At 42.6% G+C, this 27292-nt stretch overlaps 1 protein-coding gene across 15 annotated transcripts in view; it reads left to right on the top strand.

Annotated features, from left to right (window-relative positions):
- The window catches only part of KREMEN1 (kringle containing transmembrane protein 1), a 150653-nt gene that overhangs the window by 108092 nt on the left and 15269 nt on the right, over positions 1-27292 (top strand). For 9 of the 15 annotated variants that reach the window (XM_073312966.2, XM_073312960.2, XM_073312968.2 and 6 more), the window contains 5 exons: positions 4979-5070; positions 16205-16326; positions 16618-16719; positions 16816-16969; positions 25197-25529. In XM_073312966.2, the coding sequence (XP_073169067.2) occupies positions 4979-5070; positions 16205-16326; positions 16618-16719; positions 16816-16969; positions 25197-25529 (803 nt within the window). Of the gene's footprint in view, positions 1-4978; positions 5071-14070; positions 14425-16204; positions 16327-16617; positions 16720-16815; positions 16970-25196; positions 25530-27292 lie in introns of those variants that run through there. The other 6 variants (XM_073312969.2, XM_073312972.2, XM_073312961.2 and 3 more) reach the window with 5 other exon arrangements.

Raw genomic sequence — 27292 nt, 5'->3', positions numbered from 1 at the left:
ATCACTCCTTCCCTCCACTAACCTACTTCATGTGAGTGTTTTGAGGTTACATTTCTTAATGTTTGGGAAGTGTTTTTGAGTTCTCTGGATGAGAGGTGCTGTAAAAGTGAAAAGGCTTATTATATCCTTAGTCAGAAAAATGCTAGGTCCCACAATCATACCCTAGTTGCAATAGTTGTCATACTTTATTTGTATACAAAGAGAGAAAATGTTTCATTACACAGTATCCTTATAACATGGAAATTCTTTGATTTCAAGGTTAGAAGGGACCATTGTGATCCTCTAGTCTGACCAACTGTATTGCACAGACCACACAACTTCCCCAAAATAATTCCTAGGGCATAGCTTTTAGAAAAACATCTGATCTTAATTTAAAAACTCATCAGTGATGGAGAATCCACCATGCCCCTTAGTAAAGTGTTCCAGTGATTAATTACTCTCTCTGTTAAAAAAGTATCCCATACTGTCTAGCTCAGTGGTTCTCAAACTGTGGGTCGGGACCCCTAAGTGGGTTGCAACCCCATTTTAGTGGGGTCACCAGGGTTGGTGTTAGACTTGCTGAGGCCAGGGGCCAAAGCCCAAGACCAAGCCCCATCATCTGGGGCCAAAGACTGAGCCCCATTGCCCGGGGTCAAAGCTGAAGCCTAAGTCCCATCGTCTGGGTCCAAAGCCCAAGGACTTCATCCCTTAGTGGCGGGACTCAGGTCACAGGCTTCGAGCCATTGGATCACATCTCTTTGCTTGACTGAAGAGTCCTCTTATCAGAGATCTGTTCCCCAGGTAGGTATAATGAGCTCAATGGAGGGCTGGTCTGAATCGGAGCACTAAAGAGAGGCAGATGCAACCTAGAGGCCAAATTGTGTTTTATCTCAATCAGTTAGGGTAAAGTACAAATCAATTAAGTGGTAAGTAATCACAAGTAAATCAGAGTAGGTTGTTTTAGGAGGAACTACTACTTAATCTTACACTGTAAATTAATACTGTTATCTACTGTATATTAACTACTATTATCCTAATTAAATTCACTTTATAGGTAACAATTTACATGTATGAAATAAAAGAATTTTGAATTAGGAAAATACAATACACTAGAACATAAACCCTGTTGCTGTATGTTCCCTTTTCAGTTTCTTGGTTGCCAACCTCTGTAAGCCCAGAGTTTGGAGGGAAAGTTCTTAGGATGTTTAGTTATATTTTGAGTGATGACTATGGTGCAATCTTTGTTTACTGTTTTGATTTCCAGCATAAGTACATACATGTATTTCTTGATGTGATCTGTTGGCTTCTTGATTGAACAATTATATCTCTGCTTCTTTCTGGTTTACAGTCCCTTTGCTCTTTGACAATTTCTCTATTTCTGTCACTTCACTTTGTATACCTTAAGATGCTGTCCAGATGTTTTTACAGACCTTACTGTTTTTCTCTGAAAACATCCACTCAATGTGCAGTGGCAGTCAAAAAAGTGACCAGAATGTTGGGAATCATTAAGAAAGGGATAAATAATAAGACAGAAAATATCATATAGCCTCTATATAAATCCATGGTTTGCCCATATCTTGAATACTGCATGCAGATGTGGTCACCACATCTCAAAAAAGTTATATTGGAATTGGAAAAGGTTCAGAAAAGGGCAACAAAAATTATTAGGGGTATGGAGTGTCTGCCATATGAGGAGAGATTAATAAGACTGGGACTTTTCAGCTTGGAAAAAAGATGACTAAGGTGGGAAACTTCTCCTTTGTGTCCTTAACTCTGCTTGCTATAGAGTTCACCTTTGTCCCTTTGCTTTCCTTATCAATTTTCTACAATTCCTAGCTTCTGATTTATATTCATCACTTGCAGTTTCCCCATCTCCCACACACAGTTCCCAATTATCATTCAGATTTTTTGATTGAATTCTTTCTCCACACTGATTTGGCTCATAATTATTTTGAGCTTTGTGAAATTGGGACTTTTAAAGCACCTAAGATACGTATTACTGGTTTGGACTGTGTTCTCTTTGCACATTACAAATCTGATCAAGTCATAATCATTTTTACCTAAGCTACCATTAATTTTTAGTTCTGAGATCAATTCCTCTTTATCTCTCAAGACTAGGTCTAATATAGAATTCCCCTGTGTTGGTTGCAACACTTTTTGTGTTAGGAAATTGAAATATCTCATAATGCTCTATAAAACCTCATTTCAGCTATAACAGAATTAGGCAGACTATGGAGTTGAAGATCTGAAGGACACTCATTTCTTGTTTGTCTCCATGCAACCACTGGGAAACAAGGCAAAGATTTCCAAAGCTATTAGCGACTATCTGTCTACACTTCCCTGCATTTTAAGATGTTTCTGCATTAAGTCCTATTAGCATGATTTATGCAGCTGTAATTAAAAGCATTTGATGCCCAGATTGCAGGTACAACAGTAACACTTCCCACAACTGCTAAGGTGAGAAAAAGATGGTTTTATCACAATACAAGCTTCTCTCACACAGCTCCACCAATGGACCTCCTTTATTAGCTAGAACAGCCTCTTGCTGATATATTTCCACATTCACCAGCCTCCAGCAAGCTCTGTCACCGTACCTCAATCCTGACAAAAAATAACCTCTGCTATCCTATTCTTGGGCCTTCCTTCTCCAGTATCTCTACCAGTGCATCTCAGATCTTGACTGGCAGCAACCCTGCTATTACAGTCATGCTCCCCTAATTCTGGCATTTGTTTCTAGCTCCTCATTCTTTAGCTGCAATACCCTTTGCAGTTCTAATGTCAGATCTCCCACAAAGCTTTGCTAGTTCACCCTAACCTTACAATGCAACATATGTGCTCCTTCAGCCCAGCATGTCTCAGACACAAAAGGCAGGTCATGGCAAATTGTAGGATAATTTTATGACAGTGACAAATGTTCACCAAGACGAGATAAGTAGCTGGCTTTGGTTTTGGACAGAGGGCAAGTCTGAACCTAACCCTCCAGAAGTGAAAGGCTAATGCTTGATGAACTTATTCTGTTAGTCTTCTCTTATTTCTTTTAGGTTAAAATAATTTTTAAAATGCCCAAACAGAAAGTTAAGAATTAATTAGATTTGTGATTTTAAGTAATACCATACAGCAGCAAAAAAATCATATACAAATAATTAATTAGCCCAGCCAGGGTAATCAAAGCTACAGAACAGACCCTTCCCTAACCCACTCAAATGTTCCCCAAAATGCTGTAAAATACTTTTCTTTTGCAGCGTGCCAAGAAAGTCATCAAGTTTGGGCTGTTTTGTATTAATGCAGGAACCAAGTTCCAGAGTTCCAGAACTCTCACAGAGGATACCCTGCGGGCAGCACCCTCTCTTTCAGTGGTATCCGGTAATAGTACTGCATCTTTAAGAGTTTAAGAAGCAGTGGATAATTTTTAGGAAGTTAGCTGGACAAGTACCTTTTGTGGTATTGTAAGCTCTCAATGGTCCTACATTTCCTTTGGGGCTGATTCTCTACTTCCCTGCATCTTGTGTAAAAAGGCCCTTTTGGTTTTCTTTCATAACATTTGAGGACAAGGTTGGTGGTAACTTTCTCCTCTCAACCACTCCTGAAGAATCTCCTGTGCTTGAGCATTATAGCTGAATTCACTAATACTTTGACTCAACAAAGGCACAAGAACTCTCAGAAATGTGGAATTTTACTGCGTTGCCTTTGGCCATAGGGTTTTCAATGGTTTGGCAGCAGGGTGACCAGATCACAACAGTAAAATATCGAGACACATTGGGGTGCCTTCAGCCCCAACCACAGTCCACACCCACTCCTCCCAGGTTCCGCCCCAACTCTGCCCCAGGTTCTGCACCCTCTCTGCTTGCCCCACCCCCACACCCTTCCGCATCCCCTGGCCCACCGCTGGCTTGCTGTGTCCCTCCTCAGTCCCCCACCCACCGCTCGCCTCTTCACAGCACCTGCCCACCACTCGCTTGCCACTCGCCTTTTCACACCGCCCCCCCCGACACTCACCCCTACGGTGCCGACTTCCCCTCCGCCCAGTGGGTGCTCATCCAGCCTCCCGCCCTTCCTGCCCCTGCACTGCCCTCACCCCACCCCATTCCACCCCTTTCCCCCAAGTCCCCGACCGTGCCCTGCCTTTCCCCCAAGTCTTCTCCGCCTCCTCCCCTGAGCGCGCCACGTCCCCCGCTCCTCCCCCTTCCTCCCAGAAAGTCCTAATTGCTGCCAAACAGCTGTTAGGCAGCAGGAAGCACTGGGAGGGAGGGATAGCACGGGGATGCAGTGCGCTGGGGGGAGGGAAGAAGGAGGCGAGGAGTGGGGAGCTTGGCTGCAATTTTTCCCCATGGGTGCTCCAGCCCCGGAGCACCCACGGAGTCGGCGCCTCCCTCCCCCTCACCTCGTTACCTGAATATCAGGACAAATGGCATCAGGACAAATGGCATCGTACATTGATCAGGGCGCAGGACAAAAGGTTAAATATCAGGACAGTCCCAATTTTATGAGGACACCTGGTCACCCTATTTGGCAATGAGTGTAAAATGGTACTGAGAATTTCCATGGTTTGTACCTTTAAGCTCAGACTTTACCAGGAATTTGAGGATCTTACTGTAATACTACGACTTTTCTGATTTACCAAAAATCAGCCAGTATAAATTCCTTTGTTTTTCCCAGTACACCATTAGCTCAGTAGTTCTTATCATTCTGTTCTCCACCATTTTCTTCTTGGAAAGACAGACCAGCTGAAACACTGCAGTGCAAATTAAAATAATGATAGCAATGAAGCCTTAGATTTAAAATAAAAATGAAGGATCTGTATGTATCTCCACTGAATGCTTCCGATGAAGTGAGCTGTAGCTCACGAAAGCTTATGCTCAAATAAATTTGTTAGTCTCTAAGGTGCCACAAGTACTCCTTTTCTTTTTGTGGATACAGACTAACATGGCTGCTACTCTGGGATCTGTATGTGGTTCACAAAAATGTTTGACAAATTTTTGATGTCTCCTTCTGTTGATAGGAACCCTGATGGAGATGTCAGCCCCTGGTGCTACATTGCAGAGTGTGAGGATGGAGTGTATTGGAAATACTGTGAGATTCCATCTTGCCGAAGTAAGAGAAAACATTATTCCACGCCTGATTTACTCTTCTGTAGAGACTGACTGTCACGTGACAGTGGGTGATGGTTTAGTGACATTCATTAATGGGAACTAGAATAAAATCAAACAGCTTTTTTTATCCACTTGTGACCTAAGCAAAATTTTTAATGCTGTTCTGCAGAGCTAAAGGCAAACTCACTGTACCCGTCATACCCCATCCACAGTCATAACTGCTGAATTATGTTATTTAAAGTAAAATACAGTAAAGGGATTAGCTCCAAATTTATGAAGTGTTGCTAGTTTCCTATAAATGTAGAAATGTTTGTTTATTAAAAATAAATAGTGAATAAATAATAAATAGGAAAGTATTCAAGTTCAAAAAACAAAAACAAAACAATTAAAAAAAACAGCTGTTCGTTATCACATTCCTTAATGTAGTGTACTTATCTTAGAGAAAGTTTTTCCATAGTGCCTATCAACACAGGCCAAAATTTTTCATACCTAAGTGCCTAAAGTTATGTAGCTAAATTTTCAAAACTCTCTGGCTAAATTATGAATTGAAATCCCTTAGATGCTAACAGGTACTTACAGCCAAATCCTTAGGCACCAATCCTGCATTTATGGCTTAACTTTACATGTGAGCAATCTCACTGATTTCAAGGGGACTACTTATGTGTGTATGTTAAGCATGTGCATTTTGTATTTGCAGGCTCAGAGCCTTTGTCCTTACTCAGACACACTTCCAGTTTAAAAACTAAGTGAGTACAATATGATTTGGATTTTGCTCACCACTACTTCTTATAGGTATGTAAACAAGAGGATTGTACATGCAGGTTAGACAACTAAATTTAAAAATTTGCCCTTAAGGCAAAAGGGCATTTTTATTTAGGTGACTCAGTGTGGATTGAGGAGTCTAACTTCAGAAATGCAGGAATGAAAGTTTTCGTGTTAGTTTCTAGTTTAGAACCACAATGCATGATCCATTGTGGATTTTACTCATCACCTATCCAAGATACCAGAAGCTCTTCCATTTCTGAATTTCAGGGTACTTTCTTGATTTAAAGAGGGGCATCTGTGTTTTCTTTAAAGCCCACAGATCCTAGCAAATTATCTGGATTTGGCTCTAATAAAAAATAAATTGAAAAACAAATTTTCTGCCCATTTGTTCCACACATAAATCCTTTCAGTACTAGACCCAGTAATTTTCCCTGTGGTGGGGAACAGAGGATTTAAATTTGGACATTTTTATTTGCACAGATAATCCCAGATTTACGTTTACAAAATGTCCTTTTGACCAGTAGTAGCTGCTTCAAGCATTGCATTGAAACCAGATACCAGAAAAAGGAATTGCAGCAATTTCAGAACAAACCGTACATTGCAAGCCCCTCCAAGTCTTAATGCAAACCTTATGATTGTGCAGTTGTTTAAGGCAGAAGAGCTTGTTTCTTCCCTCCTTCTTCTATTTCCAGCAGGCCTGAAGATAAGTCTCAGGCACACTGTAACTAGATTTGAAAAATACACCATCAGGATTTGGGTACCTTGGTGGAGGGATAGAGAGATTGGGTGTGGAAATTCTTATTGATTGTTCAATTTTTAGAAAATTAATGAGTCTGTGTTTTAAGCAGCCATCTGTGTATCTGTATTCAATGCCTGATGAGACAAAGAATTTCTGGTACTGTGACTTAACATAGCTTAGGACAAGTGGAATACAGGCAACATCAAGCCTTGGTAATTGCTTGGAGGGACTTGTGTAGTATTACTCCCATTTACAGATCACTATAACTAATTCCAAATCTATTGTTACAGTGTTTTCATGGAGATAATTACACAATATTTCAAGCCCAACAATATTTATGGCTAGTACTATGTGTCATGGAGAAGTATGTATTGATATGGTGCATTCATAAGTATGCCATATAGAAGCAGCACTATTAAATGGGAATAAAAGCTTATAGTCAAAAATGGCAGTAGTGATGGTTCCAGAGTGTGCCTGGTCTCTCTTTCTCTCTATCCCCCACCTCTTCATTATGGCATGAACTTGTAAGAGGCTTGGAAATTGGTGTGATTAATTCAAAGGAGAAAAAGGCAAATGTCAGCATTAAAGGACTGCTCAAGCTCCTCCCTGCTGAGAATAGCCCACCTTAATTAATTCGTCTTGTTACAGTTGGTATGGCAACACCCATTTTTTCATGTTCTCTGTGTATATATATCTTCCTACTGTATTTTCCACTGCATGCATCTGATGAAGTGGGTTTTAGCCCACAAAAGCTTATGCCCAAGTAAATCTGTGAGTCTCTAAGGTGCCACAAGTACTCCTCATTTTTTTTTGCTGATACAGACTAACACGGCTACCACTCTGAAACCTGTCAAGGAAGGACAGGTTCTTGTCATATGGAGAAGACCTGAGAGAAGACAGTAACTGCTTCTAAATCCTTCAGACAATATGCTTTGAAGTGGCAGTAGCTTGGTGGTGTTTCTTTCTCCTTGGTAATAGGATTACTATGAAATTCAAGAGAGAGACCAAATTACAGCAGATCACACTAGTTAACCAAAACAGGGTCACCTCAGTCCATCCCTCCAAATCGTCTCACCAAATGTATGAGGTTGCTGAAGGAAGCATGTGGATGGCATGGCAGCTTTTCTCATCTCAGTTTCATTTCATTCGTGGAAATGTAATTCCTCGGTGTGTGTAACATAGTCGAACACAGAAATTGGCAGAGTGGTGAATAATGATGGGACAGGTCAGTTATATAGACAGATATGGGTCACTTGGTATGATGGGCTCATTTGAACAATGTGCATTTTAACACTGCAACATCTAAGAACAAAGAATGTAGGCCACACTTACAAGATGGGAGACAGTATACTGTAAGGCACTAACACTGAAAAGAAGCACTCAGAGAAGACAAGGCCATTGTGGAGAAGCTAAATGAATTATTTGCATTGGTCTTCACTGCAGAGGATGTGAGGGAGACTTCCACACCTGAGCCATTCTTTTTAGGTGAGAAATTTGAGGAAGCAAATACCCAGATTGAGGTATCAGTAGAGGAAGCTTTGGAGCAAATTGATAAATTAAACAGTAATAAGTCACCAGGACCAGATGGTCTTCTCTAAGGAGTTCTAGTGGAACTCAAATATGAAATTGCAGCACTACTAACTGTGGTTTGTAACCTATCACTTAAATCAGCCTCGGTACCAGATGACTGGAGGATAGCTAATGTGATGCTAATTTTTAAAATGAGCTCCAGAGGTGATCCCAGAAATTGCTGGCCAGTAAGCCTGACTTCAGTAACTGGCAAACTGGTTGAAACTATAGTAAAGAACAGAATTATCAGACACATAGATGAACACATTTTGTTGGGACACAGTCGACACAGCTGTATTATAGAATCATAAAATATCAGGGTTGGAAGGAACCTTAGGAGGTCATCTAGTCCAACCCCCTGCTCAAAGCAGGACCAATCTCCAGCTAAATCAACCCAGCCAGGGCTTTGTCAAGCCTGACCTTAAAAACCTCAGAGGAAGGAGATTCCACCACCTCCCTAGGTAACCCATTCCAGCGCTTCACCACCCTCCTAATGAAAAAGTTTTTCCTAATATCCAACCTAAACCTCCCCCACTGCAACTTGAGACCATTACTCCTCGTTCTGTCATCCGCTATCACTGAGAACAGTCTAGATCCATCCTCTTTGGAACCCCCTTTCAGGTAGTTGAAAGCAGCTATCAAATCCTCCCTCACTTTTCTCTTCCGCAGACTAAACAATCCCAGTTCCCTCAGCCTCTTCTCATAAGTCATGTGCTCCAGTCCTCTAATCATTTTTGTTGCCCTCTGCTGGATGCTTTCCCACATCCTTCTTGTAGTGTGGGGTCCAAAACTGGACACTGTACTCCAGATGAGGCCTCACCAATGTCGAATAGAAGGGAACGATCATGTCCCTCGATCTGCTGGCAATGCTCCTACTTATACAGCCCAAAATGATGTTAATCTTCTTGGCAACAAGGGCACATTGTTGACTCATATCCAGCTTCTCGTCCACTGTAACCCCTAGGTCCTTTTCTGCAGAACTGCTGCCGAGCCATTCGGTCCCTAGTCTGTAGCTAGGGTGACCAGATAGCAAGCGTGAAAAATTGGGATTGGGGTGGGGGTAATAGGTGCTTATGTAAGAAAAAGCTCCAAAAATTGGGACTGTCCGTATAAAATTGGGACATCTGGTCACCCTATCTGTAGCAGTGCGTGGGATACTTCCATCCTAAGTGCAGGACTCTGCACTTGTCCTCGTTGAACCTCATCAGATTTCTTTTGGCCCAATCCTCCAATTTGTCTAGGTCCCTCTGTATCTTATCCCTACCCTATAATAGGGTATCCTATCCCTATAACAGGGTTCAAAAAAGAATTAGGTAAGTTCATGCATGATAGGTTCCTCAATGGTTATTAGACAAGATGATCAGGGAATGCAACCCCATACTCTGGGTGTCCCGAAGCCTCTGATTGCCAGATGCTGGGATTGAATGACAGGGGGTGGATCATTTGATAATTGCCCTATTTTGTCCATTTCATCTGAAGCATCTGGCATTGGCCACGCTCAGAAGACAGGATACTGGGTTGGATGCTAAGTTCCCCATGCAGCTGCCTATTAAGTGCTGTGCAGGCGCTCAGGACTGCGGCAGGGAGAGATGCCTCTCCCCAAGCTCCAGACCTGCCACAGTGCCGCTCTCCCCAGCCCTGACCTAGCTCAGCCCTGAACCTGCCTCGGCCAAGGGACAGCCACCCCTCCCCCAGCCCTGACCCAGCCCAGCTCCGAACCTGCTGTGGCCAGGGGACAGGCACCCCTACCCTGACCCAGCCCAGCACCAAACGTTCCGCAACGGGGAGAGGGGCCTCACTCCCCAGCCCAGGTGCTGCTGTGGGGAGAGAGAGCTGGGGAGGAGTCCTCTCGCCCCACCGTAGCCCCAGGGAGCTCCACTGCATCTCATACCCCTCATCCCCAGCCCCACCCCAGAGCCCACACCCCCAGCCAGAGCCCTCATCCCTCTTTATCTGATGGTCTTGTACCATCAGTAATACCTACTGTGAAGGAGCCTGAATACAAACCCCAAAAGTCAAGGCTCTATAGTCTGTATATCATTTTATCTATCACATTTGCTTTTTAGCTAACTCTGGTTGTTGTCTGTTGTGATGTCCCAATAAATTCTTATATAAAAGAAGTGGGCCAGTTTGACCTCCCATTACATTTATTAGCTTCCCTAATTGGTAGAGACATAAATTCATGCTTGAAGAACTAAGAATGACGCTTGTTGGACATATGTTAGCCTGAAATTGAGTTGCTTTAGTCATTCAGGTCCTGTCTACACTAGGGCAATGATGCAAAAATTTCCACCAATTCCTGAATGTAGATAGAGCCTCAGAGTGCAGGGATGGTATTCATTAATGATACGTAACTTTACAGTGTTTCTCAATATAAGCAATTCTTTCCATGGTGCTTGCAGCTGTCAGTGTGTCTTAGATCATCAGAAAAACTGTCACATACTGGTGTTTACCTTGGGAGTCTCACATCACTTCATCCTAATACAGTATAAACAAGTGTATATTAAAAAGGTACTTTCAAACAATTGCAATCTGCTAAAATGGAGACACTGTACTAAGAACTACATTCTGTGATCTGTCACTTAGCCACTACAGATTTGGTGAAAAAACATTGTTTCCAAATCAGAGTCCCCAGGGGAAAACACACACGGCCTTGTGTGTTGTTATTTCCATATCGAACACTCTCTGGTGACCCTGCCACAGCAATTCAATGGTAAGCTATGGCTGTGGGGTGAACCCGAACGACAATCATAGCTTGGATGGTCATATTAAAACAATATTTGACACATAGTGCTCTGTTCTTCAAAGGGCCGAGCACTGAGATCCCAATTCATCAAAGTATTTCAGTGTATGAGAAACAAATGATAGTTCCACTGAATTCAATAGGACTCCCCACATGCTTCTAGTTAAGAATATGCTTAAGTGGTTTGCTGGATTGGGGCCAGAATGCTCAGCACCCTGAAGAATTGAATCCTCATTTAGGATTAACTGCCAATCCTAGACTAGATTGATGCCTCTCAGTGAGCCACAGTTGGCTCCAAATCCGTCACATTCCTTTTGTTTGTCAGAGATTGGAGTGCTGAGGCACAATGGGACCCTACAGGGGCTCACTAACTATACAATGTTACCCTAGTGGCATGGTTTTTTGTTGTTTTGTTTTTGTTGTTTTGTAGTTAGAGAATTTAATAATTTACCAACTGGGAGGTTCCCACCATTAAAGTTAACTCAAAGCATATTTTTAATGTGCTGTTTTAGGAATTCCCAAAGTCCCATGGGTGAAGTGAGCTCGGATGGTATTACGGGAAGTATTTGTTGGACAGTGTAATAATGCACCCTACAGAAATTTGAGCTGTCTCTGCAGGTGTTCTATCAAGCTGGACTCAGCTGGAGAAGAGCTCCAGGTGAAAATTACCTATGATACATTAATTCAGGCAGTATCTTGAAGTCTCAGTAATGATATGTTCATTGCTGCAAGCTTGACTAGTGCATGGTACTTCAGAGCCCTAGCTAGAGAACTTATCTATATACAGTATTAACACTGGAAACTTTAACATATTTTAAGACTTAAAACAGTATTTTTATGAACACTAAACCAGAGCAGCATTAATTACTCAAACAAAACTACAAATACTAGAATTTTCTTCTCCCCAACTCTTCTGTTTTCTTAATCTCTCACCTATAGTGAGACATACTAGACGTAGACATAATTGTTCTTGTGAAGAATACGGCAATATACAATTCAGTATATTCATTAATCACTAACAGCTACACTAAACCAGCCCCTAAAAATTAAGAAGTGTTCATCCTTTGCCTTCTGTTTTTTCACTTGTATTCATCCCTTTCTGCCTTACTGTCATGTAGCTTTGCTCCTCTTGTGTCAACATTAAACTTACTATATACTGCCTCTTCTGTGTCTGGCGTTTGATCAGGTCCAAAGAATATAAAGTTCCACTCTTTTGTTACCTGAATAATTACTGGATTTACATGCTCTTGTCAGTTTTTGTGGGACCTGGAATGTTCTCATCTGTCTCTGGTTTTTTTGTTTTTTGTTTTGCTTTTACTAATGAATATTAAAAAGCTCCATGAAGAAACCAGGCATCAATCTGTATTATAGCTGCATCCTAAAACTATATTGTTCCCAGTTTGGCCTGTTACAAGTGATTTGTGAAGTAAATGAATCAGTGTTTCTTTGGACTCATTGAGATGGCAACAAGAAAACGAGAATAAAAAGTTTCTTATTGTCTGCACATTATGCAAACAACAAACGAGGATTCCACACTTCAGCAGAGAGAACTCTGCACTATGGACACTGGGTCTCAGTCTAACTTATTTATCCATTTATCTCTATCAGCATCCTTAAAGCATAGAAAGCTATTGTGTAGCCCAGCACTGACATTTTTTACCATTAATCTGATAGTACTGGTCAGTCTGGGCCTTGTGTCAGGAATGTCAGACTCCTGGCATTAAGGGGTTAAACAAAAACACCTGCACTTATGAGCCCTTCAGAAATTGCACTGACTTGTCTCTATTCTACTCCAACTTTGTCTCTCTTTAGTATATTATGCTTGCATCAATGGCTCCAGCTGCAATGGAACCTCATGTTACCATTTCCTCACGTCATGAAAGGGCTCAAATGGTGCTACTTTACTGTATTACTCTGCCAATAGTGTGGGCGTGATTAGGTCTGAGTACTGCTGTGCTCTACTGAAGTCAGTACTAGCTAAAAGATTTATCCTTTGAAAACTCCCATCTAAAGATGTGGATTGAATAGAAAATATCTGGAGTAAGAGGCATTAAAATCAGGGTCAGTATAAACCAGACACTGAAATTGTGTTTAGATTCTTCTCCCAAAGGACTAATTGGCTGAAGGGAGGTGTCTTATTTGTGATGGTCCATCTCGCTTCTGCGAGAACTGTCAGAGAAAGGACATTGCTGCATCCACTCCTGCTAGTTCCTCTGCAGTGGGAGTACCACTTCACAATAGACAGTGTTGAAGGCTGCTGAGATATCAAGAGTGTGAACATGGAGGTGTGGCCCCAGTTCAAGGCCATTAGTACAGTCATCCATCAGAGCAGAGGGCTGACCTTTTGCCATGTCCTGACTTCAAGCCTGACCTGAGGGGCTCAGGATGCTGGGGGAAGTTAAATGCTGCTGGAGCTTGTTTGATGGCTACTACCTTTTCCATAAGTTTGTTCAGGCAGGGGTTTGGTAGTTTGCAAGGCCCCCCTGCATTAAGTGCAGACTTGTGCAGAATTAGCCAGACTATTGAGGGTTTCCAGGTGGCTAATAAGGAGACATTGACTGAGACATTGATGATGCCAGTTACAGGGCCCTATTGTACTTTGCTTGCCTTCATATGAGATGGTGATTAGACAACTCTGTCTTCTAGGGGTAGAAATAAAAGCATGGATGGATGAAGAGCAGTGGTTGTAACTGAGCATGGGGAAGCTAGTGGTGCTGCTAGGAGAATGGAACGTAATTAATAAACTTGCAGGTGCATGGACTTCACACTTGACTGAAGACATCTGACTATTGATTGTCAAGGCAATATAAAGCCTCAGTGTCTTGTTGGACTACTTGCTGCTCCTGGACACATTTGCATCAATGATGAGGAATTTTGGGGGGTGGAGGGATAGCTCAGTGGTTTGAGCATGGGCCTACTAAACCCAGGGTTGTGAGTTCAATCCTTGAGAGGGCCATTTAGGGATCTGGGGCAAAAATTGGGGATTGGCCCTGCTTTGAGAAGGGGGTTGGACTAGATGACCTCCTGAGGTCCCTTCCAATCCTGATATTCTGTGATTCTATGAATGATTTATACCATCTTCAAGTGGCCAGAAAACTGCTTTTTTTCTTCTCAGAGGATATATCACTATGTTTATCACCTCCAGACTAGACTAGACTGCCACCTTTTGATTGTGTTTGCTCCAGGGCAGTGACCGGGATCAGAAAGCATCCTGCAACTAATGGGTCCTAATGCAACACAGATAGTTAATAACAGTAGACACTCTGATGGGCATAGGAATGTGGTTCAGATGAAACAAGAACAGGAAGCACCCCAACAGTGAATGATCAGCTGGGATTTATACCTGGGACTTCTCATAAACATAACATACTAAGCCATCTGGCCAACTACAGACACTGGTACTTGCATTTGCTACTACATATATCAAGTAAGTCTATGAAAGAAGCATTTTCACAAATATGTTGTGAACCACATTAATTCTCCCTGAGCCATATGGTTAGTAAGTGATGCAGGGAAGTATAGGGCTTTGAGATAGCAGAGGGAGAGGAATAGTTCTCTGCATGAGTAAGGGGAGATAGAGGAAGAGGCATTTAGGTTAGCAAAAGGCTTCTTTCCAACCTACTTAGAAAACCAAGTAACTTGTTCTGTAGCTTGATACCCTTCTTAGTGCCACTCATGCCGCTTGATAAATCTTCAGAGTATTCAACTGCTGCATTGCTAATTTAACAGCCAAGTGGCTAGAATGGCCATGACTGTGGGCATGGATCTGTATGAAGAGGTCTTATTCAAATCTAAAGATCTTCAATATTTTGGCTATAAGACATCTTAGGCCTGATTTTCAAAGGTGGTGGACACCATTACCTCCGATTGATTTCAATGAGAGCATTCTGATAAATAGATTTTACGGTATTTTAAGCTGGACTCCCTGAAATTGAGGCAAACAAAATTAGTTAGGACCTCTGAAAATTTGATCTAGAGTAGTTATAGAAAGGAAATAATGAAGGTATAAATTGACCCCCTTAGCAGCAAAGGACACAAACAGCCTGGCATTTGGAGCAGGGCACTTGGATTTACAAGCTCTATTACTATCAGCAGGGGAATGATTTATCCCACTGTGCCAACTAGCCTTTAGCTGTTATTTTGGTATCTGGAACTGCTAATTGATGGTCATGTGAACTATGCTGAGTGTGTCTTGGGAAATACAGTATGTTATCCCCAGACACACAAGTTGTCTGGGTTCTCTATGTCTCCTTCAGACTACTCTGCAAAAGTATCATACAGGGGTAATCCTAGGTGGAGGGAGTCCTCTCTCTGTTGGGCACCAGCACAAACGCTTTTAGCAAATGTTGCTCACTTTGAATAGACACAAGGGAATTAAAAGGGAAACAGTGTCACAGGGTTTGTCCCTTGTCCACCCCACATTGACATGGTCCATAATCTCAATTACTAGGATGAGTTTTGTGCGCATGCATTAGGCTCTAACTATACCGGAGCTACAGCCAGGTCTAATGCTGGCAGATGCTATTCAGCTTTCTGCTGCGTGCAACATCCCTCAATCCTGAATTCAGCCAGACCTCAGACAGAACCTGGTGCTATTATTCCAGTCCTGGGCCTGCCTGAGTGAAGAGTAGTGTATAGTGGTAGGCTGACTCCAATGCAATGTTCACTATATAGTACAGCAGGTGAGAATGACATCTTTGCTGATGTTAGATGAAGAGAAGTCTCTATTAATAAGGTATCAACTTTAATTTCTTGTACTCCCAGCACCCACTTATGATTACATGGCAATGAAGTATCCTGGCAAATAGCTTAGATCCAATGGCTCTGTGGACTCCACTTTGGAAGACTGCTATTGTATGTCCATAGTGAATAAAATAGTTTGAATAGAAACCATATTTTTTAACAATGCCTCATTGCAATGTACATCATTCATTCCAAATCCAAATTTACCCTGATCCCACTCAAACCTAGTGTAATATTCCTGTTTATTATTGCTGAAATCAGGAATGCTGAATAATGAAATTATCTTAGGAGCTTATGTGACCCCTATTACCATAGTATCAGAACCTGATTATAAAATATGGTGTGTATGTATTCAGGAATGAAGCCCACCTCATTTCTTGTCTCCTTGTCTTCTGTTGTGTTTGATGGGCCTTTTTCATATTTTCTAAAGGCCAGTGTCATACAGCTGGAGCTTGCTAATATGAGATCTATGCTAAAAGTTGTGCAGAGGCCTCAAGGTTACACATGAAATCCTTTGTATCATAGTGTACTCATGGACACACATCTAGAATATTTGTTCTCCATAATTCTTTCCAGTGCCTGGGAATCTTGGCTGTTACAAGGACTATGGAGATCCCCCTCTTACTGGCATCAGTGAGACCTCAAACAAACTCACTATCCAAACCTGCATCAGCTTCTGCCGAAATCAGCAGTTCAAGGTAATTTCTCTGCTCTCCATTTACAGAGAGGTTTTTTTAAAAATGGGACAGGATGACACACACAGATCTCCACTGTATTTCTGGTGCCTTCTTTTCTTGCCCCAGGAAACCCAGCCTCTCACTTCCTCTCACTCTAGGGAGCCCAGCCTCTCTCCTGCTTATCCAAGATAGCTTGGGTATAAGCCAAAAAAGTTATATTTTGACTGCAAGGAGGAGATGCCTGCAGACATGTGAATGCTTTTGTATGCTTACACTTCATTAATGTAACAACCCTCCCCTTCCTCTGAACAGGCTTTCTCACCAGCCCTAAATGGCACCCCTGAAGCTCTGTCATCTGCAGAACACCCTGCCAGCTTTCTCCTGGCCCTGCTCTTAATCATTCTCCTCCAAATGGTACACTCCTTGCTGTCCCCTTTATGCCCTGACAACCTGCTATCTATGTTCCCCGAATATCAACCCTTCCTGTCTAAACTCTCTTTGTTATCACAGTTTGCAGGCATGGAGGCAGGCTATGCCTGTTTCTGTGGAAATAACCCTGACTATTGGCGCTATGGGGAGGCAGTCAGCACAGAATGCAACAGTGTCTGTTTTGGCGACCATACCCAACCCTGTGGTGGCGACGGCAGGGTCATCCTCTTTGACAGTAAGTATTGAAATCGGCTGAGCATCTCTGAAAGGGGAGGCTTCAAATACTTAGCAAATCAGGGAAAAGAGTCATAAAGGAATCTGGGCACTACTGGACACAAAAGAATGCAAGACCCCCCAGTAGGGCTCAACTGTAGGGCAGCTGAGGCCCTGTTTGGCTCAGAAAAATGAGAACATGAATTCTGAGTAAAATGAATTAACCTTCATTCCAATTCTGTGAATGGATTGGCATATCTCTTCCAATAAATGATACTTGCTCAGATAACTGCTTCATGCTCCAGACACCGTGGTACACTTTTCCACAAAGGGCTCTAAAGTGGCTGTCATCCATGACACAGCACTGAAGGGCACTTTCAGATCTGCCCTTAATTAATGAATGCATGTGCAACTAAGGTAAGTGATAATCTTCAATAATCCCATCAGACACCTTAATTGGTACACATCAGCTCAACTTTTAATAAATAGTGTTATGTTCAGTCTGGTAAAGTAGAAAGGGGAACCCAGCAGAGATTTACCTGGAGCTATGGGAAGTGGAAGGAGTTCCACCTTTTACCCTAAAAATAATTAGGTGTAATTATAAATCTAGTTACTAATTTTTGATTAAAGGAAAAACAGAATAGTTGACCATACACCTTATTTTCTTACCTACATGGTAAAAGAGAATGTCAGATATACAAGACAACAAAATCTAGTAGACTTGTCAGTGGAGCAGCATGTTACATCAAGGGAATGAGTTATATTTCCTTAACACTACACACCCAGAGGACTCCTCACTCACACTCTCTCTCTCTATAAATACCAGTTCCAGTTGCGTAACCTTCCAGACTAAGAGTGAAATTAAGACCTGTAGTAAACAGTGTAGTATCATTGACTTCAGTGGAGTTGCACCAATTAAACAAGGTCTGAATTCTGTCCTGAATACATGACCCTTCAATTTATGTTTAAGTGCAGTATAAGGTACAACCTTTTTCTTCATCTACACAATGATACCAAACCTTAGGACAAACTTCCACACAGTCGCTTCTCTTCACAGTATGGGTTTGAAAAGTTACTAAGTCCACAGTTTGCTCTAACACGGAAATGTGGGGGTGGGTGTTAGCTATCTTAGAAGATTAGGATTGGAAGAGACCTCAGAAGGTCATCTCATCCAACCCGCTGCTCCAATCAGGATGAATCCCAACTAAATCATCCCAGCCAGGCTTTGTCAAGCCAGGCCTTAAAAACCTCCAAAGATGGAGATTCCACAACTCCATAGGTAACCCATTCCAGTGCTTCACCACCCTCCTAGTGAAAGAGTTTTTCCTAATATCCAACCTAGACCTCCCCCACTGCAACTTGAGACCATTACTCCTTGTTCTGTCATCTGCCACCACTGAGAATAGCTTAGCTCCATCCTCTTTGGAACTCCTCTTCAGGTAGTTGAAGGCTGCTATCAAATCCCCCTTCACTCTTCTCTTCTGCAGACTAAATAAGCCCAGTTTCCTCAGGCTCTCCTCATAAGTCATGTACCCCAGCCCCCTAATCATTATCATTGCCATCCACAGGACTCTCTTCAGTTTGTCCACATCCTTTCTGTAGTGGGGGGCCCAAAACTGGATGCAATACTCCAGATGTGGCCTCACCAGTGCCCAATAGAGGGGAATAATCACTTCCCTTGATTTGCTGGCAGTGCTTCTACTAATGCAGCCAAATATGCTGTTAGCCTTCTTGGCAACAAGGGCACACTGTTTACCTATATTCAGCTTCTTGTCCACTGTAATCCCCAGATCCTTTTCTGCAGAACTGCTGCTTTGCCAGTCAGTCTCCAGCCTGTAGCGGTGCATGGGATTCTTCCATCCTAAGTGCAAGACTCTGCACTTGTCCTTGCTGAACCTTATCAGATTTCTTTCGGCCCAATCCTCCAAATTGTCTAGGTCACTCTGGACCCTATCCCTACCCTCCAGTATATCTACCTCTCCCCCGGAGCTTATTGTCATCCACAAACTTGCTGAGGGCGCAATCCATTCCATCATCCAGATCATCTGAACAAAACCAGCCCCAGGACCGATCCCTGGGACACTCTGCTTGATACTGGCTGCCAACTAGACATTGAGCCATTGATCACTACCTGTTGAGCCCGACAATCTAGCCAGCTTTCTATCCACCTTATAGTCCATTCATCCAATCCATATTTCTTTAACTTGCTGGCAAGAATATGGTTGGAGACCGTATCAAAAGCTTTGCTAAAGTCATGGTATATCACGTCTACCGCTTTCCCCATATCCACAGAGCCAGTTATCTCATCATAGAAGTCAATCATAGAATCATAGAATATCAGGGTTGGAAGGGACCTTAGGAGGTCATCTAGTCCAACCCCCTGCTCAAAGCAAGACCAATCCCCAACTAAATCATCCCAGCCAGGGCTTTGTCAAGTCTGACCTTAAAAACTTCAAAGGAAGGAGATTCCACCACCTCCCTAGGTAATGCATTCCAGTGCTTCACCACCCTCCTAGTGAAAAAGTTTTTCCTAATATCCAATCTAAACCTTGAGACCATTACTCCTTGTTCTGAAATCAGCTACCACTGAGAACAGTCTAGATCCATCCTCTTTGGAAGCCCCTTTCAGGTAGTTGAAAGCAGCTATCAAATCCCCCCTCATTCTTCTCTTCCGCAGACTAAACAATCCCAGTTCCCTCAGCTCTCCTCATAAGTCATGTGTTCCAGTTCCCTAATCATTTTTGTTGCCCTCCGCTGGACTCTTTCCAATTTTTCCACATCCTTCTTGTAATGTGGGGCCCAAAACTGGACACAGTACTCCAGATGAGGCCTCACTAATGTCGAATAGAGGGGAACGATCACGACCCTCAATCTGCTGGCAATGCCCCTACATATACATCCCAAAATGCCATTGGCCTTCTTGGCAACAATGGTACACTGTTGACTCATATCCAGCTTCTCATCCACTGTAACCCCTAGGTCCTTTTCTGCAGAACTGCTGCCGAGCCATTCGGTCCCTAGTCTGTAGCAGTGCATGGGATTCTTCCGTCCTAAGTGCAGGACTCTGCACTTGTCCTTGTTGAACCTCATCAGATTTCTTTTGGCCCAATCCTCTAATTTGTCTTGGGCCCTCTGTATCCTATCTCCTCCCAGTTTAGTGTCATCTGCAAACTTGCTGAGGGTGCAATCCACACCATCCTCCAGATCATTTATGAAGATATTGAACAAAACCGGCCCGAGGACTGACCCTTGGGGCACTCCACTTGATACCGGCTGCCAACTAGACATGGAGCCATTGATCACTACCCGTTGAGCCTGACAATCTAGCCAACTTTCTATCCACCAGTCCATTCATCCAGCTCATACTTCTTTAACTTGCTGGCAAGAATACTGTGGGAAACCGTGTTTTTGCTAAAGTCAAGGAACAACATGTCCACTGCTTTCCCCTCATCCACAGAGCCAGTTATCTCATCATAATCAAGTTGGTCAGGCATGACTTGGCCTTGGTGAATCCATGTTGACTGTTCCTGATCATCTTCCTCTCCTCCAAGTGATTCAAAATGGAAGCTAGGGGCGATCTAGCTCCAGAAAGCAAAGATGCTCAGCCATGAGTCAAATATCATGAGTCAGATGGTGACCCCTACAAAATCATGAGATTGGCTCAAATATAATGAGATCTTGTTTTTAAAATTGAATGTGTTTTTGGGTTGTTGTCTGATTTTTGAACTCCCCCTCTCCCTTCAATATGCTCAAGACAATTAGTGTTACCACCTTTCTCATATTTATAGTGAGTGAGACAATTTTGGCACCGGCTGCAGGAACTTTCACTAGAGGATCCAATGCACATTGGGACCTCTTTAAGATAGACAAGTCTTAAGTGTTTAAGTCCATATGAACAGTTAGTCCATGGGTGCTTGCCAGTTACGCATTAACTGTCCATGCAGACCTTGCAACTGTGCACTAAAAGTTCACTAAGGCGCGCTTACACCTAACAACTGTCCTGGGGTTTGCAGGCCTGTCCTACTTTGATCCTCAAAACCTCTTGTCATGATTAAGCAGAATATTTCCTGCATTCAGGATTGGCCATGGTTCCTGGCCAATGGGAGCTGCAGTGGCAGTGCACGCAGCCCATTGGGGCTGGGGGAAGTGCACGCAGCGCCCTGGCTGCCCCTATGCGTAGGAGCCAGAGGGGAGACATGCCACTGCTTCTGGGAGCCACACAGAGCCATGGCACAGAGCGGGGCAAGCCCCAGACCCCGCTCCCCAGCGGGAGCTTGAGGGCCAGATTAAAACGTCTGAAAGGCAGGATGTGGCCCCCGGACCATAGTTTGCCCACTCCTGCTCTGCACACACAGGCAACATCTCCCACATTGCTCAGGCTTAAAACTACTCAGTCTGCTACACCTATTGTTACAAATACAAATAATAAAAATGCAATGGTAAAACAAATATTAACACAACATCTAAATTCACTTCTAAATACAGTGTTTTGCAACTTCAGATCATTCCAACTATTGCATCAGGATCTGTACATCAACTTTTATAATATGTAAATTTTCCCACGCTCACATGGCTCATCAACCTACAATCTTCAGCTCCACAACACAGACAGCTCTAGGAACAACTGCTTTTGTCCTCTAAGTCAGTGGCTCTCAACCTTTCCGGACTACTGTACCCCTTTCAGGAGTCTGATTTGTCTTGCATACCCAAAGTTTCACCCAACTTAAAAACTACTTGCTTACAAAAATCAGACATAAAAATACAGAAGCGTCACTGCACATCATTACTGAAAAAGTGCTTACGTTCTCATTTTTACCATATAATTATAAAATAAATCAATTGGAATATAAATATTATGCTTACATTTCACTGTATAGTCTATACAGCAGTATAAACAAGTCATTGTCTGTATGAAATTTTAGTTTGTACTGACTTTGCTAGTGTTTTTTATGTAGCCTGTTGTAAAACTAGGCAAATAGCTAGATGAGTTGATGTACTCCCTGGGAGACCTCTGTGTTGAGAACCACTGCTCTAAGTGGACCAGCACATACAGGGAGACACATACTTTCTGAAACAGCCATGGAACACTAGGCATCACGACACTTTGGTTTATACTGCGCGCCATGAGAGCACATTGTGGTTACAGACAGCATAGCCAAAAGTAACAACCCCCATTTGGGTCATATGAGTACCTGAACCTGGGATCTCTGGATGTAAAAATGTAAAGAGCTACCACTTGATCTAAAGAACCCTTAGAGTGCTCTTAGCATGGTAGTAGTAACAGACTCAAGTTTCTATATGTTTCAGAGTGGTAGCCGTGTTAGGGTTTTTGACGTTTTTTTGTTGAATAATTGAAACTTTTAGGTCTGTAATTGAGTGTCCAGGGAGGTTGAAGTGTTCTCTGACTGGTTTTTGAATGTTATAATTCTTGATGTCTGATTTGTATCCATTTATTCTTGTGCGTAGAGACTGTCCGGTTTGGCCAATGTACATGGCAGGGGGGGCATTGCTGGCACATGATGGTATATATCACATTGGTAGATGAGCCTCTGATAGTGTGGCTTCAAAAACAGACTCTAACAAGAAACTTCAGAACTGGGATTAATTTGCAAACTGGACACCATTAAATTAGGCTTGAATAAAGACTGGGAGTGCATGCATCATTACACAAACTAAAAACTATTTCCCCATGCTAATTTTCCCCCTACTGTTACTCACACCTTCTTGTCTACTGTTTGAAATGGGCCATCCTGATTATCACTACAGAAGTGTTTTTTCCTCCTGCTGATAATAGCACACCTTAATCAATGAGTCTCATTAGAGTTGGTATGGCAACACCCATTTTTTTCATGTTCTCTGTGTGTATATATCTATATATCTTCCTACTGTATTTTCCACTGCATGCATCTGATGAAGTGGGCTTTAGCCCACAAAAGCCTATGCTCAAATAAGTTTCAATGTGTGGTCTAGCAACTAAGAGGTAACAGAGTCATGGTGGGTTACAGAATCACCTAATTTGATATGTCCCTTGGAAAGAATTTGGCAAAGTGGATGAGACTTGATGCTGTTGCATTAGAGACTCTGTTCTATTTCCAGCTCTACTAGTGACCATGGGTAAGTTCTTGGTTACATGTGTGAGATCTTGTTCATAATATGTGTTGTGAAGGACACAGAAGTATTGTCAGTCAAAGAGCTGGGACTAGAATTCATGGTATCTCGACTTCTAAGTCATTGAACTTTCCATTAGGCTACAGGGCTTTGTATGGAAACGGAGCCCTCCCCCTCCCCACACAGGAATGGAGCTTTTAGTATCATCACGAGACTCTTCGCAAAATCACATTATTCTCAATAAATCTGAGTTGGCTACACTGCTCGGCAGTTTAGTGTTGCGTAGTTCTCTGTTGGGCTGTGCTACCCAGTTGTCCTTTAACATGGAAAATGCCTAATGGCCACAGATTAGAGTTGAGCTAGAGGGGACCAAGGTGACAGTAAGGTTCTATTTTATTAATAGGGTGCAGTATAACACTATTTACATATCTGTCTCCCGGGGGGGGGGTTGTGCGAATTAATTGTTTATACATAGCTTTAAACATGTGAAGACACACACACACACCCCATTAAAAGAATTAGTGTAACTGATAGTAATGTTACCAACAATGCTGGAACAGTATAGCTGAGCTATTTTAAAAATTTTATCTTCTGTTTTTTTTTCCAAAGTGGTATAAGTTGTTGTTGTTGTTAGTCTGAGAGGTCTGATTTCTTAGAAGTGCTACAAAATAAAAGTACTTGTGCTAGGGTTGCCAACCCTCCAGGATTGTCCGGGAGTCTCCAAGAATTAAAGATTAATTTTTCATTAAAGATTGTCATGTGATGAAATTTCCAGGAATTGATCCAACCAAAGTTGCCACCATTCACCATCACCACTTTCTGCATAAATGTATTTTTATGTCTCCTCTCCACTCCATGTTCTAAAGGGTTAATCCCTGATGTAAAATCTGACAATAATACCTGATCTTCAAGTTGGCATCAGGACATAATGGCTGAGCTGAGAAGTCTGTCAACAGCCCAAGAAAGGGCATTTGAAAGAACGTAAATCAGAGCCAGAAAGATCATGATTAAGCACTGATGCTCACAGTATACATCAGAGGTGCTGCATTAATATCTTTCAGAGTAACAGCCGTGTTAGTCTGTATTCGCAAAAAGAAAAGGAGTACTTGTGGCACCTTAAAGCCTAACCAATTTATTTGAGCATGAGCTTTCGTGAGCTACAGCTCACTTCATCGGATGCATCCGATGAAGTGAGCTGTAGCTCACGAAAGCTCATGCTCAAATTAATATCTTTGGAAATCAGCCAATACACTGTCCATGGACTCTTTCTGTACAAAATCATGTACCAGCAGATGTATTAGTTTACATAAATGATAGCAGTGAGAAGCAGAGCAGCACTGAACAAAAGATGATAAAGTAGCCTCAAGCATTACTGCATACAAAACATTTGCTGGTATGTTGGAAACATTTCAGCTTCATGGATAAGGTGTTTGCAACGGAGCCTGTGATAGGGCGTTATTCTTAGCCAAGTGATTCCATTTATCCATGTGTCAGACTTACTTATTAATTGTACAAAAACAAAACACTTGAAATTTTAAAACAATTACATAAAAAAGATAAAACTCTGCTAAGAATGCTTTAATTATAGGGAAGTGGAGAAATATCCCATAAGCAAGAGTCATTATTACACGGACTGACCTCACAGGGGTAAGAGGGGAACTGGTGAGGGTTAGTGGTTAGCTCATTATGACCAGATTGTCCCCAGCCCTGGAGGGATGCTCAAGGGAGGAGAGGGCACAAATTGCTGGCTACAATTGTGCACAAGAGCTAGGCACAATTGCAGCCTAAACTGGCATTAGGCTTTCTGAAAGAAATGAGAGAGGTTGATGGCCCCCCACTTTTGCACCATATCCGTGGAGTTGGCCTCCTGTGAAAGAAGTGCACATTGCACCCTGGAAGAGGGTAGCACAATGACCATGCTCCCAGTTACCTATATAAGCATCTTGCTCTGGTCTGAGACATAGTATCTCCTGGGGTTCCCAGCGTCTCCTGCCCCAGTGCAAATCTGTAGCTTAAAGCCATAATTGAGCCCTTGATGTTTGTAGTGTATCAGATTTATTCTTAGATGAAACATGCTCTGGAAGTACAGACTATACAAATTTGATTTTCACTCATTCTTTTTCTTCTCTTTTTCCCCACAGCCCTCATTGGTGCCTGTGGGGGGAACTATACCTCCCCAACATCTGTGATCTATTCTCCAGATTTCCCTGACACCTATGCCACAGGCAGGGTGTGCTACTGGACCATACAAATTCCAGGAGCATCTCAGATCCAGTTCAACTTCATTCTCTTTGACATCAAGGACTCCACAGACATGGTGGAGGTGCTGGATGGCTACACCTACCATGTGCTGGCTCGTTTTGATGGCAGAAACCGGCCTCCCATCTCTTTTAATGTCTCTTTGGATTTTGTCATTTTGTATTTTTTCTCAGATCAAATAAATCAGGCCCAGGGATTTGCTGTCGTGTACAGAGGTAAGAGGCTAACTGCTCCATACCTAGCTCCTGATGGACCATTTTTCTAAGGTGTTTAGGCCACATAGAGACTTGCCCTACAGACACAGCGAAAACACATATTTTAACTCATATCATACATCTAAGGGTCCTCCTTTTTGTGTCGTCAGAGTTCCAGGTGGTAAGGCCTCCCACCCAAACTTCTGTCTTGATTTAGTAGTCTGCCCTTCAGCTGTTTCTCAAATAACTATGGGCTAACCCAAAAGCCCATTCCCCTGGTTCCTCCTCCCCCACACCTGATATGATGGGGCTGAAAGAAAGACTAAAGTTGAAATAAAATGGTGCCAGTAGTCCAGCTGCACCTTCTGTTTTTCCTTAGTGCTTTCTAACTCCCTGTATATTCCACTCAGCCAGAAAGTATCCTGGGATTCTGTGACTGTACCAATTACATTCAAGTCATCTTGCTCAGATCATTTTCGTCTTGTCTGTGCTAGAACACTCACCATTGCTCATGCCAGCAAAGCTGGATTGGTGTAAGAAAATTTTAGGGAAAAAGGCATAGGTGCTGGAAGTAGGGGTGCTGGAGGCAATGCGGTACCTGCTGGCTCAGAGTGGCTTCCATCGTTTACAGTTTGATTCAATGGCTCTTAGCACCCCCACTATACAAATTGTTCCAGCACCTCTGGAAAATGATAGTGTAGACACAGACATCTCTTGTATCTTCGGAGTTTCTAATTGTATGTCTTGTAGATAGAACCTGTCTCTCTCCTCAGTGACAGCCAGTAACCAGATGGCCACTCATACTAATTTTATCAGTCCACAATGAAATATCATAGAATGCTTTAACTCTTCAAGCAGTGTGTTGTCCCTAAAACAGACTAACTAGAGCCACCACTTTAAGATTCACTAAGTAACTAGATTTTTAATAGCAAGTAGGCTGTAAAAAAAGAAAACACATGCTAAACAAAAAAAGCGGAATATTTAACTGCAATCCTTAGCATCATCTCCTGAGATTTGGAGAAGCCATTCTGTTGTCCTAATTACAAAACAATGTATATTATCCATCTGAGACACAGTGCAGCTGCTTTTCTCTGATCCTTCAAGATAAGCAAGGTCTCTCTCCTTTTTCTGACACTCCCTGTTGCTTGGTCTCAGTTTATACACTGGTAGAAGAGTCTCCTTTTCAGTATTGTAGGGAGCAAGCGTGTGATAGTATTCTAATAGCTGTGGATCTTCCTGTCTTTTTCTTGGCCAGAGCCTTTTTCTTCAAAACAATTCAATAACCCCAAAGAGGCACCTGGAAAGAGTTTGTTCTTTTCATGTACCTGTGTTTCAATGTGATTATTGGAGAAACTCCCTCTGGAATTATTAGGCTAGATTTGGAGTTGTGCCTCCTGAGAGGCACAGTCTAGAAGGAGAGTCTGTCTGTGCTGGGAGCTGGTATGGCACCTAGGGCTGCTCTAATGTATGGTAGCTTCCCTACAGCTGCTAATGGGTTTCTGTAGAGCCCAGAAGGACTGTATCATTGAGTGCTCATTGCTACCCTCTCTCTCCTACTTTGGGGAGCCCCCTACAGTAGGTGCTGCAAAGGGGGCTGGCACAAGGCTGCATATGCCAGCTTCACATAGCTCCTGTGCTGGAGAAAGTTACCCATGGGCTGTTGCAGCCCTTTTATGGCCCTTATATGCCTCCAAAGCAGAGTATATGGGTTGGGTCCAGAATCTGGCCCATTCTCCTTTATATATGTCTCTATTTATCATCTAAGGTTTTAGAAGGAAAACATG

The sequence above is a fragment of the Lepidochelys kempii genome, chromosome 15 (genome assembly GCF_965140285.1).
Source record: "Lepidochelys kempii isolate rLepKem1 chromosome 15, rLepKem1.hap1, whole genome shotgun sequence".
In the NCBI taxonomy this organism is placed as follows: domain Eukaryota; kingdom Metazoa; phylum Chordata; order Testudines; family Cheloniidae; genus Lepidochelys; species Lepidochelys kempii.
The sequence above is the reverse complement of the archived record's forward strand: the minus strand, read 5'-3'. Positions and strand labels throughout refer to the sequence as shown.